Below are 14,860 nucleotides of genomic sequence, written 5' to 3'. Positions count from 1 at the left end.
AGCATTACCAAGTGTTTCCATGGTTTCTGTGAAATGAAGAGTTTGTTAGATTGTTACCTAACCTAAATCTCTGAAGCTAGAGACTCACATCTCCCTCACTAGCTTTAAGCACCAGCTGTCAGAGCATTTTACAGATCACTGCACCTGTACTTAGCCTATCTGTAAACAGCCCATCTATCTACCTACCTCATCCCCATACTGGTATATATTTATTTATTTTGCTCCTTTGCACACCAGTATCTCTACCTGCACATTCATTTTCTGCCGATCTACCATTCCAGTGTTTAATTGCTATATTGTAATTACTTCGCCACCATGGCCTATTTATTACCTTAACTTACCTCATTTGCACTCACTGTATATAGACTTTTTGTTTTCTTTTGTTTTACTGTATTATTGACTGTGTGTTTTGTTTATTCCATGTGTAACTCTGTTGTATGTGTCAAATTGCTACGCTTTATCTTGGCCAGGTCGCAGTTGCAAATGAGAACTTGTTCTCAACTAGCCTACCTGGTTAAATAAAGGTGAAATAAATAAAACCTACCACTATGTTCTCACACTCCATTGGAATCATGCTTCCCATGTATTTACAAACTGTTTTTGACTGAGAGAAATGACTTTAGAGGACTGGAATGTGTTTGTGTGTGTGTGTGTGTGTGTGTGTGTGTGTGTGTGTGTAATGGTTGGACTGTATGGGTGTTCATTTTCCCAGGGTCAGGCTTTGTTTACCATCAATGTTCAGAGTCAATTTGTATTAAGCAGGTTGACTTGTTGGTAGAGGTGGATGGACATGTAGCAGCCTAGTTGTTTGTGTGAAAGAGTTGATGAAGCGGTCGTGTCCTCTGCTACAGGCGGTGCGGTTGGAGAGTGCCTGGTCAGACAGAGTGCGTTACATGGTGGTGGTGTACACCAGCGGACGACAGGACACAGAGGAGAACATCCTGCTGGGAATAGACTTCAGCAACAAGGACAGGTGTGTATGGGTCTGGGCCCGCTCGCATGTCTGCTCACTTGCTATGGTCGTCTTTGATGCAGGTGTTAGACCCTTGTTGTAGCAGCATCTCCATTTAAAGTTGTTTTGGAACGTAAAACCAGATGTTGTGTTGATCTGCTGGGAACGTGTCTGTGTGTGTTGTTCCCAGTAAAAGCTGCTCCGTTGGCATGGTGCTGCCTCTGTGGAGTGACACCAAGATCCATCTGGATGGAGACGGGTGAGTGAGTCCCCCATAGAGATACAACTCTTCTATATCTGTCCCATCAGTCAGGCAGCCAGCCCCCTGCTGTCCATTCAGGGGAGAAACAGCTCTGTTTTGGTTAAAACTGTAATAACTTGAATACCTGTACAGAAAAGGATACTGAGCTTATTACAGGTATCACCTTCTCCTTTCACACAGCCTAAAGTACTAAAATGACTTGTATTTTGATAGAGCCAGTTATGTTGAAGTAGTGGTTACTGGGTATTAATCAGTGTGTGATCAGGGAGAGTCACCGCCTGTCTTGTCTCCCTCAGGGGTTTCAGTGTGAACACAGTGAGCCGGAATCATGTCTTCAAACCTGTGTCTGTACAGGCCATGTGGTGAGTAGACAACCGTAGGAATGACTGCTTAATACATTGTTGTTATTGAAGCAATACCACATCAATACATTGGCTGCTGACTTCATAACAGAACACACTGTTGAGGCATTTCCATACTGACTCACTTTGCTGTCTAGTGGGGTAGAGATGCAGGTGCATGCAACAATAAATCAATCAAATGTTTTTTATAAAGCTCTTTTTACATCCGCAGTTGTCACAAAGTGCTTTACAGATACTCAGTTTAAAAATTAATTCATGTGAATCAGCTCAATACACATTAAAAACTTATAGGTCGAAAATACTGCACCTCTTTTCTCCCAGATTAACAAAGATGGTTGATTTAAAGATGAATTGACCCACTATTGACCCGTGTCTCTTTCTAACCCTTGTCCCAGGTCGGCTTTGCAGATCCTCCACAAGGTGTGTGAGGTGTCCCGCAGGTACAACTACTTCCCCGGGGGCATGGCCCTCACCTGGATGGGCTTTTATGAGAGTTGCATCTCCTCGGAGCAGAGCTGCATCAATGAGTGGAATGCCATGAGAGACCTGGAGACCTTGAGGCCTGACTCCCCCACCATGTTTGTTGACAAGTGAGTCAACAGAAATTGCCAATGAAAATATGAAATAACTATACCTGCTCATCGAACATCTCATTTCAAAATCATTAGCATTAATATGGAGCTGTTATAACAGCCTCCACTCTTCTGGGAAGGATTTCCACGAGATGTTGGAACATTGCTGCGGGGACTTGTTTCCATTCAGCCACAGGCATTATTGAGGTCAAGCACTGATGTTGAGCAATTAGGCTTGGCTCGCAGTCGACGGTCCAATTCATCCCAAAGGTGTTCGATGGGGTTGAGGTCAGGGCTCTGTGCAGGCCAGTCAAGTTCTTCCACACCGCTTTGGACAAAGCATTTCTGTATGGACCTCGCTTTGTGCACAGGGGCATTGTCATGCTGAAACAGGAAAGGGCCTTCCGCTAACTGTTGCCACAAAGCTGGAAGCACAGACCCTAAACAATGTAATTGTTAAGATTTCCCTTCACTGGAACTAAGGGGTCAAGCCTAAACCAAGAAAACAGCCCAGACCATTATTCCTACACCAAACTTTACAGTTGGCACTATGCATTGAGGCAGGTAGCGTGCTCCTGGCATCCGCCAAACCAAGATTTGTCCGTTGGACTGCAGATAGTGAAGCGTGAGAGAATAGCCGAATCCACTAATTCCACTGCTCCAGAGTCCAATGATGGCGAGCTTTACACCACTCCAGCCGATGCTTGGCATTGCAAATGGTGATCTTAGGCTTGTGTGCGGCTGCTCAGCCATGGAAACCCACTTCATGAAGCTCCAGACAAACAGTTATTGTGCTGATGTTGCTTCCAGAGGCAGTTTGGAACTAGGAAGTGAGTGTTTGCATCTGAGGACAGACGATTTTTACGCACCTCAGCACTCTGTGGTCCTGTTCTGAGCTTGTGTGGCCTACAACTTCGCAGCTGAGCTGTTGTTGCTCCTAAACGTTTCCACTTCACATTAACAGCACTTACAGTTGACCGGGGAAGCTCTAGCAGGAATTTGACAAACTGACATGTTGGAAAGTTGACATCCTATGACGGTGCCACATTGAAAGTCACTGAGCTCTTCAGTAAGGCCATTCTACTGCCAGTGTTTGTCTATGGAGATTGCATGGCTGTGTGCTCGATTTTATACACCTGTCAGTAACAGATCTGGTTGAAATAGCCGAATCCACTAATTTGAAGTGGAGTCCAAATACTTTTGTATATATAGTGTATATGAAACGTGTGCTGGTCATGGAGGGCTGCTGGTTCTGACTGACCCTTGGACTGAGAGTAGAGTAGTGTGCTGATGAAACCTCTGTGTTTGTGTCCGCTGATGCAGGCCCACAGAGAGGGAGAGGACCGAGTGCCTTATCAAAGCCAAACTCCGAAGCATCATGATGTTCCAGGATCTGGAGAATGTCACCTCTAAACAGGTGAACAGGGGGAGGCATGAACATGAACTGCGTGCCATCTCTTTGTAGTGCACTACTTTGACCAGGGACCACTGAATAGGGTGTCATTTGGGATGAAGTATTAAAAACAAACATTTTTATTACAGTCTTAATGACTTGTAGTGTAGTCTTCAGGCTATTTATGTATTTGAAACCTTAATCAGTAATATTACAAGGAGAAACAGTAGAATATAAAGTGGTTGGGAGTTTATGACTGTGCTGTCCTGTCAGATCCGAACAGAGCTGGAGCAGCATATGAGCTGTAACCTGATGCAGTACAAGGAGTTCATCGACAACGAGATGCTGCTGATCCTGGGCCAGATGGACAAGGCAACACTCATCTTTGATCACCTCTACTTGGTTAGTCACGTGGCAACATTTTCCCATCCAGAACTGCTTGGCAATGCTCAAACTCTGGCCTGTTCCCATATCTGTTTGTGTTCTTGCAAACACTGTTGTTGTCATTGGCATGACAACGAGTGACAAGAAGCACAAGCAGACTGGCATTCGAGCTACTCAAACTCTACTTAATCTGATTGATCTAGTACATTTTAGAGTTTCTCATTGGTTGAGATAGGATCTATTTGTCTCAATGAGATTTGGCCTACTGAAGCCATGATATTTGGCTGATACTGCTAGCAGAGAAGTACCCTGGAAGAGCAACATTTGGACAGCCCATCGCTATAAATGTCATAACTATATGTTCAGTCTAACTAACATTTTTCCACATTTGTTTGCAGGGATCTGAATGGAATGCCTCCAATCTGGAGGAGCTTCAGGACACTGGGTAAATAAATGGAGCCTTTTGCCAGCTTCCAAACATTTCTATTCCATAAAATTGTGGACTTTTATTTTATTAAACTCAAAGGTTGTCATGATATGTCAGGATATTATGGGGATAGTATCTGTCTGTCTATCTTCATCCAATAACCGTCTCCTTACCAGGGTGGGTTATATCCTCAACGTCACCAGGGAGATAGATAACTTCTTCCCAGGAACATTCTCCTACCAGAACATACGGGTCTATGATGAGGAGACTACAGACCTGCTGGCCCACTGGAACGAGACTTACAACTTCATTGTTAAAGCAAAGTAAGTCCTGTTAGCCTTGAAACAGGTAAGAGTGACCGAAGGACAGAGATAGTGAGAGACACAGCTGATAAAGCAAGCAATTTCTTACTATTACTCACTCCTGTGTAATCCTCTTTTTATTCATACACATAGATAGGTGGCTCTTAGTCAGAACCACGATGATAGTAAATGTATCTTTCTGCTGCTTTCAATTGAGGTACAGTAATAGTAGCTTCCAGAGAACTGTGAGTGACTTGACTGGAATGTAATTAAAGTGACATGAGGCAGTGTGCCACTGTCTGTGACCAAGTTGTCCTAGAGAAGGGAGCTGAAGATGGTTACCACTAGCAACCCAAAGGCTGTCATTATCTTCGTCTGAGTGACAGAACTAGCAGAGGATTCTACTGATTCTCCTAACTACTCTGCATTCATGTTGCGTTAACCCTACCAGGAAGAACCACTCCAAGTGTCTGGTCCACTGTAAGATGGGCGTCAGCCGCTCGGCCTCCACCGTTATTGCCTACGCCATGAAGGAGTATGGTTGGTCGCTGGAGAAGGCCTACAACTTTGTCAAGCAGAAAAGAAGCATCACACGGCCCAACACAGGCTTCATGAGACAGCTGGCTGAGTACGAAGGCATCCTGGACGCCAGGTACAGTCACACTACGCCCTCTGTAATTACCATAGCCCAGATCGACTAAGGAAGCCCAGCAAGGGATCAAAGCACTGAAATACTGCCCTACGTTATAGATTTTTCTGTATGTTATGTGTATTATCTGAGTATATCTCCCAAGCTCCTCCTTACCTCCCTTTTGTCCACTTCCAGTAAGCAACGTCACAACAAGCTGTGGCGTCCCGATCGTCCCGACCCAGACTGCGACCTCCCTGAGGGCCAGTGCTGTGGGAGGGAGGACCCAGGTAATCAGACCCCTGAACCGGTGATGTCCCCCTGCTATGAGGAGGCTTTGGGGGAGAAGGGGGTGGCACATCCCCTCTCCCCCTGCAGGATGATCAGTCTGGAAGTGGACCCCGCTTACAACAACTACTACTTTCGCAGGCTGTCTGACTCGGCCCTGGACAGTGACCCCTCCACACCGGTGCGCGCTCCGCCCCTCCTGGACATGGAGCGGGTCTTTATAGAGATAGAGGACGTGGAGCGGGATGCTCTGCTGGATGACGAGGCCTTCGGGGGACGAGAAGGCCTTACCCACTTTGGTCAGGCTGGGGAGGGGACAGCGGCGCAGACTTGCTGCCGAGGACCAGAGCCCCTGGAGGAGCTGCGCCTACGTCTGGAGTTCAGCACCGTGGAGGAGGAGGATGAGGAGGAGGCGCAGAAAGAGGAGGCAGAGATGGAGGCACTAGCACAGCCAGGAGGAAGAGGGGAGAGTGCAGGACGAGGGGATGGTGAAGGAGAGGTGGAGATGGTTCAGGAAGAGGAGGGAGAGAAAGAGGGCAATGAGCTGGACCTGGTAACCCTGAACCAGAACTCCAACAATAACAACCACTTTAATACCCTGTCCAGCCTCAATGTAAGTGTGGAGCGGTTTTCATTATGGGGTCTTCTGTCTCTGTAATATACAACCAATTCATATGTATATGTAGTAGCTCATGGTAAATAGATAACTGCACTCATAAAGTGTAATGGTTATTCTTTGTTTCTGACTTTTTGTTTCCCCTCTGTTTAGGACACTGCTCCTTCCAAACCTGCTCACACAGTCAAGCCTTCAGGCCTCTCTCGATCAGACGACAAGCTCAGCCATGGAGTGGAGATACTGACCCAGGACGCAGATCTCTGCCTTAGCACACTGGGGAGGGGTGTGGGGTTAAGTGTCTCGGTGGAGGTCCACAGTCCCACGTTCCCTCTCTCACTCACCTCCCCCGACACACCCTGTTCCCCCAGCCTGCTACACCCCTGTAGCCTGCTGTGTGACTGTGCCAACTGTGTTGCCCCGCCCTCTACACTTATACCTGATGCCCAGGACTCCCCTTACTCGCTGACATCTGAGGACAGGGCTGATATTCTGGAGGGTGAATCTGAGGGTGGGGAAGGGAAGCTTTTAGGGGTCTCTGAGGCTCTCCTTGTCCCAGAGCTGCTGAGCCTGGAGAAGGAAAGGCCGGTGGTGGCCTGCAACGTGGCACAGCAGCAGGAGACTCTAGTGCAGCTACAGAGGTCAGGGCTAGTCCGCCGGAGGGCAGAGAGGCTGGAGAGGCTGTCAGGTCTGTCCCTAGAGGGGCTTCATCCCCTGGAGCTTCCAGAAACTCCCAGCTCAGGGGCAAGAGAGGGCACCTGTCCTGTGGAGGGGAGGTTCTCAGCTTTCCCAGGAGACTTCCCCAAGTCCTCCACACCATGCCCAGTACGCCTAGAGCCGCTGGTGGTTCCTCTGCCTAATGAGACCCTGCTGGGGGCAGTGGGATCTGGGGGTCTGACGCCCACCTCCTCCCCCCATGGCTCCACACTGACACGTAGCTCTAGCAGTGACAGCATCCGCAGTGTAAGGGGCAAACCCGGCCTGGTGCGCCAGAGGGCTCAGGAGATCGAGACCCGCATGCGGCTGGCCGGCCTCACCGTCCCCTCAAGCCTAAAACGCTCCAACTCACTGGCCAAACTGGGCAGCCTCAATTTCTCTTCTGAAGACCTGTGCTCCATCTGCTCCTCGGACGCTGGCACCCTCCTGCTCCGATCTCTTTCCCCAGAGCCAGGCCGAGAATGGGAGTGCCCCACCACCTCCACCTCTTCCTCTACCTCCACCTTCACCTCCACTCATCCCAGAGCACAGAGGGACCAGACCAGCCCAGAGAGAGCACTGCCGGGGGGGGCCAGGAGCTGACAGGAAGGATGGAGGGACACTCCTCCACCCATCCCTCCATCCCCCACTCTGAGCTGGAGAGGGTAACAGATTTTGGAGAGGGGAGAGGGATAGTCTTAAAAAAAACAAATGTGTGTGTATATATAGAATAATACATATATAAATATACATTTAAATAATATAAATATAAATCCACATCATATTGAAGTTTAAAGAAACAATCCAAATATTATACCACAATCCAGATGGTAGACTGTTTTTGCATGGAGCTCAATGAATGTGTGTGTGAAGATGAACCTCGTACAGAAGACCTGGTCTCCATCAGGACTTAAAAAAGCTATTTTCATTCCTGGTCCTTTGCCTTTCTAGCTGTCCAGATATCAGAATTACAGCTTCATCATTATCATCATCATCATTATCATCACCACCATATTCCTCATTATAATCACTATCCTATATATACCCTGACTTTCACAAGCAGTGGATATTACATAGACTTTATCATTCAATGTTCTGTTTGCTTTACCATTGGTTTATGGTACAAATTGTGTTGATTGGCTTAGTTGCTGTCTTAGAGTTGATAATCAGATGATATTGATTTTGCTCTCTCTCTCTCTCACCATGTGCTGAAAACAAAGGGGAGAAGAGGGCGTGGTTGTCCATGCTGTATTTGTCCTGCTTATCTATCTTAGCTTCAGTCAACATTTTTACAGTAAGCAATATGACACTTAGAGACCATAAACAAGTCATAACACAAAGCACCATTCATTTGATGTGCAGTATGTTGTTTGGAGGACAATGACTATCATGTGATAGGTCAAATGTGTGACATCACAATGGTCCTGGAGAGTTGGTATGCTGAAACATTTTCTTCCTCTTTTCACCTCTGTGTTACAGATGATCTGTTCCAGGTGGTCGGTTGTTTACTAACGATGTGATATTAGAAATGTGATTGTAAATTATACAAGCATAGAATCCATTTCCTCTGCTTCTGAGCCTGCTTTGTATTTGGGGATTTGAATAATTTTGGGATGAGCCAAATAGATGTCACAAATCATTTTCAAACAATTCAGATCCCAAAATAATAAAACACAAAAAGACCATAGCCCTCCCTGCAAGTACTGCAGTATGATTCCACTTCTGTAACAAAAGTAATTCCTTCTTCCTTGATGCTATAATATCCTCCAAGCTTCCAACCTTTACCTGTTGCAGAACGTCTACATATAATTCCAGGAGTCTTCTGGGACCATTCTACCTCTGACGCCACGGTGATGTGGTGCTTTTCATTTTGTTCAAGCAGTTCTACAGACCTGCTCCTGTCAGGTGAGAGGATCACATGCCGTATCGGATCTCTTCGGGCTGTATGTTGTATGCAGGGTAGTCCATAGTTGTCTGGTTTATAATCTTAAATCTGCTGAACCTCCAATGTCTAGACACTCACCAGCCAAACCTCACCTGAGATTCAGCAACAGTACAGTGGTAAACATATGACATAGCAATGGGGCTGAGAAAGCCATCTTGCAGCTCCTTTACTGCCCTCCCTTCCCATTAGCCTGTGTCTAGGCCTGGGTTTACCAGTGTTTTGTAGAGGTCCTTTCTGAGATCGGCGTCCACTATCAAACCCTCTTGCGATTTTGCTTTGCTTCTGGCTACGTTGAATGCTAATCTTATTCAAGCTGCTCTTTGTCAGTTTTATAAGTTGAGCATAGGGGCGGCAGGTAGCCTAGTGGTTAGAGCGTTCATCGAATCCCAGAGCTGACAAGGTAAAAATATGTTGTTCCGCCCCTGAACAAGGCAGTTAACCCACTGTTCCTAGGCCGTCATTGAAAATAGACATTTGTTCTTAACTGACTTGCCCAGTTAAATAAATAAAATATAACTTCTCTCCCTCTGTAGTTGTTGGTTGACCCACGCTTGTCTGTAATCATGTCCTTTATTGCATCTGAGACTTGGTCTTTGAACTGAGTTGCGCTGCAGAATCAAAATTGTGAGCAGTTGCATTGGGAGTCGTACAAAGTCTTCTTTAGGTTCCAGAGACGGCTTCTCTCTGATCTTTCCTCTGTGGGACTCTGGAGGGTCACACCATTCCTTATGCATGAGGCCATGAGATCCATGATGTCTTCCACTTCCATCCTTGTTCTTTCTCTCCCTGTCTCAGTACTGCTCCCCTGAAAAGTCGTTCATTCCACTCAGCTTGTCTTCGTGTAACAATTGATATTATTTTCAATTATAATTTAACATCTAGCTACTTTACCATATTTTTTTTTCTTCCGTTTTTCAGTTTGTTTTACAATGTTGCAGTCATATTTGCTTTTGAAATTATTTTATAAGTTCAGTATTTGTGTGTTTGTGCATGAGAATGGTTACTGTGAACTATTTATGAAAAAATACATTTTGAATAGGTTCATATTGCACATGCATTTCTCCCACGTATGAGAGCACATGACGCATTTACTGTATGTAAATATGTATGTACAGTAGTCGATGACGTTACAGAATATACTGCTGTATAGTACTGTATGTACGTGTCTGTTAATATGGAGAGCAGAGACTTAGTTCTTCCCAATGACTCCAGTTCCTGTGCGGACACTGTTTTACTGCAAGCAGTGTCCTTCCAGTTTTAATCACTTATGCTGTGTTTGTGTATGTATGTATGTATGTACATATGCTATTTTATTGAAATGTGTCAGTTGCCTGTTTTTTTTATTTTGGTTTTTGAAAAGGTTTTGGTTCTATTGGGCATAACCCAAACAGCCACTTACCACTAAAATCTTGACCTCAAAGAAAGTGTTAAATTAGCTGAACATTGCCTCTGTCATTGTACGTCAAAATGTCTACCATGATACTGTGTAAAAGTGTGTTTTTGGTGTGCCATGCAAACGCTGATGTGATTGTGCACATACTGTATACAGGACCTCTGTACTGTAGAGATGGCTCTGTAATGTTTCTCCCCAGTTTTATACCCTTGCTGCTTCCATTTCAGGGTGAGGGTTTATTTAGTTGCTGTTTTTCTTTCTTGCTGCACACTAGATGTAGAGAACAGAGCGATGGACGTGCTTCCCAGGTGCCAGGCCAACATCTCTGGACAGCAGGGCTGTCCTATGGAGTGTGTGCATCATGTAATATGCACTACGTTTTAAAATGTGTGTGGCAATCTATACTCTTTTCACAATGGATGCCAACCTGTGTTGTGGGCTGTGTTGTCCAGTGTGGTGCCCCTTAACCCCATCTAGGTTGCCACTTGGCGTCTGATGCTGCACACAGTGCAACTGGAGGTCATTAGTGCTATATGAGTGTGTGAGCTGTTAGTCCACTTCCATTTAGGTTTGATTTATGGACACACACTAGTGCCTTAGCCGTGAGAACAGAGGCATAGAGTGTGTGTGTGTGTGTGTGTGTGTGTGTGTGTGTGTGTGTGGTGCTGCCAGTATTGCAGAGGATTTGGATAGTAGGGTTGATACATGATGGGAGTGGGACACTGACGAGGCTTCCCTTCCTTTTTAGTAGAACAGTGGTCCTGCATTTCTTTTCATTTCTTTTCATTTTTTTCTAACGATAGACCAAGGTGTGAAACAGGAATCTGAAGCCTGGTGTTCCTTTTTTGAAACTTCTTTGGTTTGAAGAGAATTAATCAATATTATCTTCCTTGTCCTATTCACATGTCCATCAGGGTTTCCAAGATGGGATTTTGATTCCAAATTGTTAGTGCTCTTTGAAATGTGGGATAGCACAAAAGTTATATCTACTGGTGTTGTCACTAAATAGACACTATTGAAGCTGTTTGACATAATCGTGATTGTCATTTTGTATATTAATCATTTATTTGCGTCTGTAATCTGTTACATCTTATGTATTGCACCTTTGGGAGAAACAGAAGAGACCGTAGGATCATCCGCATACTCGCATAGTGTCATACCGATAGATGAGTGTTCATATCACTAATGATTTATGAAGCTTCTTATAGGCATAAAGTCAAACCAATTTGAGAAAGATCACAGTGATAGGTTTCTCCACTGTTTTTTGTAATCATTAAGTATGCAGTGATTTTTGGTACTGTACATTTGCTGTAGTTTGAATACATTATGCACTTTTTTACATTTGTTAAAATGTACTTTTTATGAAAATAAAAGTTTTTTCATATCACAGAAGTATGTTTGTTTATTCTCAAACAGAAAACATGTGGCTTTTGAATACAATGTCATAACTCAAAACTATTACTGTTGGTATTTTGAGAAAAATAAGAACCATACCATAGCCTTTTATCTGCTAATTAAGACAGACAGACACGCAGTTACTCAGCAGGGAGAGGAGGCATGTGGTTTCATAATCACGGTCTTACAATCTATTTAAATTCTCCTGACATTGAACATGAATTGACAAAGGGAGATGTGGTAATAAATCCGCGGTGACACATAAGATGGTCCTCTGATTGCTACAGGCCCACTGTGAGTGATGAAATATTTCATCGAGGGGAGGGATTGACGTTGCTAAATATCGCTAAATGCATGGGTCAAGACTGCACGATTGACTTGCATCATAATGCTCCCATCTGTATACCTTGGCAGGAGAGTTAAGTTATAACAGCCAGATTAGGTAACGTTTGGCTGGCGGCCCCAGTTTGCATGACATCAATGAAACACTTTCTGGTGCAGCCTCTGGTTCCTCCTGGTCTGTATAATGATGGACTGTTCTTCATAAAATGACATAGGTGTCGAAGAGGGGGATGGAGCCATTGCTGCACTGTTATGTGAAAGCCTTTAAGTTAAAACATGCTTCTCCCGAGGCTATGTCAGTAGGACTGTGTTAATTTTGTCACCAAAAATATTTTTCAAACACCTATTTTTCAGTGGCAATTCACTAGACTATAACTGACTAAATAGACCAAGAAAAAACGAATTTAACGAAAATTATTTTTCATTTCATTTGACTAAAACGAGACTACAAAAGGTATCTCTTAACCACGTTTCCATCCACAGTTTTTATGAAAGATAAGTCATACTATATATAAAACAACAACAAAATCATGACAGCTGTGATGGAAACAGGAAGTTAAATTACGATTTTAAATTCCGACGTAATTCCTTATTTTGACATGGTGGGATCTATTTGTATCAGTAAAATGATATCATTGTGTAGTTATTTTTTACTTTAATATTATTTTTCTTTGGGACATCACTACACATTTTTTTGTTATTGTATTGTAATTTGAAATGTAGTAATTTATTTTTATATTTTTTATCAGTTTTAAAATACCATTGGTGGGGAAATGCGCATATTTTATTTATGCGGAATTTTGACTATTCACATAAATCTGTCTCCAATTGGATGGATATCTGTTGACAAAAATTGACTATCAAGTGGAATGGATAAGAGTTTTTGGAGAGATGGAGAGCTTTTCCGTGATAAGCACAATTAATATTAGCATGCACATCGCAGTTCTGATCGGCAGTGGGAACGATACGCCACAGCCAACATCAGCTGGTGAGCTGCTGGGGAGCAAGCGATGTGTGTGGGCAGACAGGCCCTGCTCTGCCTTGATTATACACATTGTGCAGGCGACTCTTGCTTCCCCATAGCTAACCAGTCACATATTAACTTTTCCATTACTTTGCGGCACCATCTGGTGATTGTGTTACTCAAGCTCTCGCTCTCTCTGTACTTGTGTGTGTCTAGTTATTCTGTATGTAATGTGCAATATCTATGTAGGGGGAATTAGGAATTTACATGACCAGATCATTCTTATATATGTTTGTTATATTTCTGCTTTTGGGAATGCAGAAACAACATGTTAGGACAAGGCTATGTATGTTTGAACATACTGTAGAAGTCAGTGATTTATGTTTACTGTAGGTTAATGAGGCAATACAAAATATGATGATTAAAATTAAAGGGCATTTAGATGACTAAAATGGCTCACTGTTTTTGTCATTTTGACAATAACTGGACTAAATCCTTATTCAAATGACCAAAATGTGACTAAGACTAGACTAAATCGAATTTTAAAAAGTGGCACAATTAACACTGCAGTAGGACTAACAATGTCATAACAGGGTAAACGACTATCAAATCTTTTTAGGTTCTGAACACTGTTATATTTTGCAATGTGTTTTTTTAATCACTCTGGTTATTAACACAACCTTAAAACATAAATGAGATCAGATTTTCAGATAACTGTAACAGTTTAATTTCATTTGACCTCCATGACTGAACTGTGGTTTGAGTGTGTAATGGCTATAACATTGTCAGAAAGACCCTGCAAGAAACTCTGTGTGTGAAATTCTGAATGACACTGTTCTGTGGTGATTTTGATGGGATGCAGTAAAAAGTGATAGACGGTTTCATATGTCATCCTTGGTCAGCAAACAGGTTAGCGGTCTCCCTTTTTAATTTGTACATTTTGGGCTTTTAATAGAATCAGGGATGTAGTTGGGCCGACGTTATATTGCGATGACGCAACCTCCCTCAAGTGTCATATCACACTCTTCAAATGCAAACAGGCACCAATTGCCAGCGGCGTGTTTTGGGGAACTGCTGACTGTCTGCACAGCGGCAGCCCTTAGACTCAACGCTAGCTGGCTGTCGGCTGGCCCCTATTTACTTGCTGTAGATTATGTTGCTGGTGAATTCTTGGCTGCCATACCTCCCCTTTGTTTTATTATCTGAGTAAGTATCCTGTTTTGGAAGTTACTATGGAGACCAGAGAGAAAACAGACATTTTTCTCAGCTATTGTTCAGCTCTCTTTCCTCCCTCCTGGTTAGTCAGAGGCCTTGGTTTACCATTACTACAGCCATAGTCTACACAGAACTCACCCTCTGACACCGTCACACAGACAAACACACTCTCACATTCTTTCACGCTCTCCTTCTTCTTTGAAACAGTTTTCTGGCATGTGTTCATATGCGGCAGGCCATGGCAGGAGTATGTAAACATAGTTGGGTAAGGAAGAGGACGGTCTTCATCTTATACAGTCGGTAGAGGTTGAGTTTTCGAGCTCATGGTGTCAGGAGCCGCATCCCTCCCCACTGGGCATAAACTGGTTGAATCAGTGTTGTTTCAATGTCATTTCTCAACATATTGTGATGTGGAAAATACATTGCATTTGAAAAATTGCAACATTAGAAGTCATCTTTAAATAAAGTTTGACATTGGATTTGAATAAAATCAAATATATTTAGTTATTAAGAAATCTTTCAGTAATCATTCTCAATATTTTTATTTATCCTTTATTTTGACAGGGAGTCAATGCTGAGACCAAGGTCTCTCTTCCAGATGAGCCCTGTATAGCAACACAATACTCATCAAAATACAATAAACAAATTAAACTACACATTCATATGCACATTAAAATAGACACATTCTTCAGTAAAAAGGTCCCCTAACATCCATCTGAAATGCCCT

General features: G+C 43.6%; 1 protein-coding gene across 6 annotated transcripts in view; it reads left to right on the top strand.

Moving 5' to 3' along the window:
- Positions 1 to 10,990, top strand: part of LOC139389463 (protein phosphatase Slingshot homolog 1-like) — a 63,509-nt gene extending 52,519 nt beyond the window's left edge. For 4 of the 6 annotated variants that reach the window (XM_071136237.1, XM_071136242.1, XM_071136239.1 and 1 more), the window contains 11 exons: positions 852 to 973; positions 1,143 to 1,211; positions 1,511 to 1,576; positions 1,972 to 2,166; positions 3,472 to 3,565; positions 3,815 to 3,943; positions 4,324 to 4,370; positions 4,529 to 4,675; positions 5,106 to 5,306; positions 5,481 to 6,183; positions 6,340 to 10,990. In XM_071136237.1, coding sequence (XP_070992338.1) covers positions 852 to 973; positions 1,143 to 1,211; positions 1,511 to 1,576; positions 1,972 to 2,166; positions 3,472 to 3,565; positions 3,815 to 3,943; positions 4,324 to 4,370; positions 4,529 to 4,675; positions 5,106 to 5,306; positions 5,481 to 6,183; positions 6,340 to 7,482 — 2,916 coding nt within the window. In that variant the 3' untranslated portion in view covers positions 7,483 to 10,990. The remainder of the gene's footprint in view (positions 1 to 851; positions 974 to 1,142; positions 1,212 to 1,510; positions 1,577 to 1,971; positions 2,167 to 3,471; positions 3,566 to 3,814; positions 3,944 to 4,323; positions 4,371 to 4,528; positions 4,676 to 5,105; positions 5,307 to 5,480; positions 6,184 to 6,339) is intronic. The other 2 variants (XM_071136238.1, XM_071136240.1) reach the window with 1 other exon arrangement.
- The last annotated feature ends 3,870 nt before the right edge of the window (positions 10,991 to 14,860 follow it).

The sequence above is a fragment of the Oncorhynchus clarkii genome, chromosome 30 (genome assembly GCF_045791955.1).
Source record: "Oncorhynchus clarkii lewisi isolate Uvic-CL-2024 chromosome 30, UVic_Ocla_1.0, whole genome shotgun sequence".
Lineage (NCBI taxonomy): Eukaryota > Metazoa > Chordata > Actinopteri > Salmoniformes > Salmonidae > Oncorhynchus > Oncorhynchus clarkii.
The sequence above is the reverse complement of the archived record's forward strand: the minus strand, read 5'-3'. Positions and strand labels throughout refer to the sequence as shown.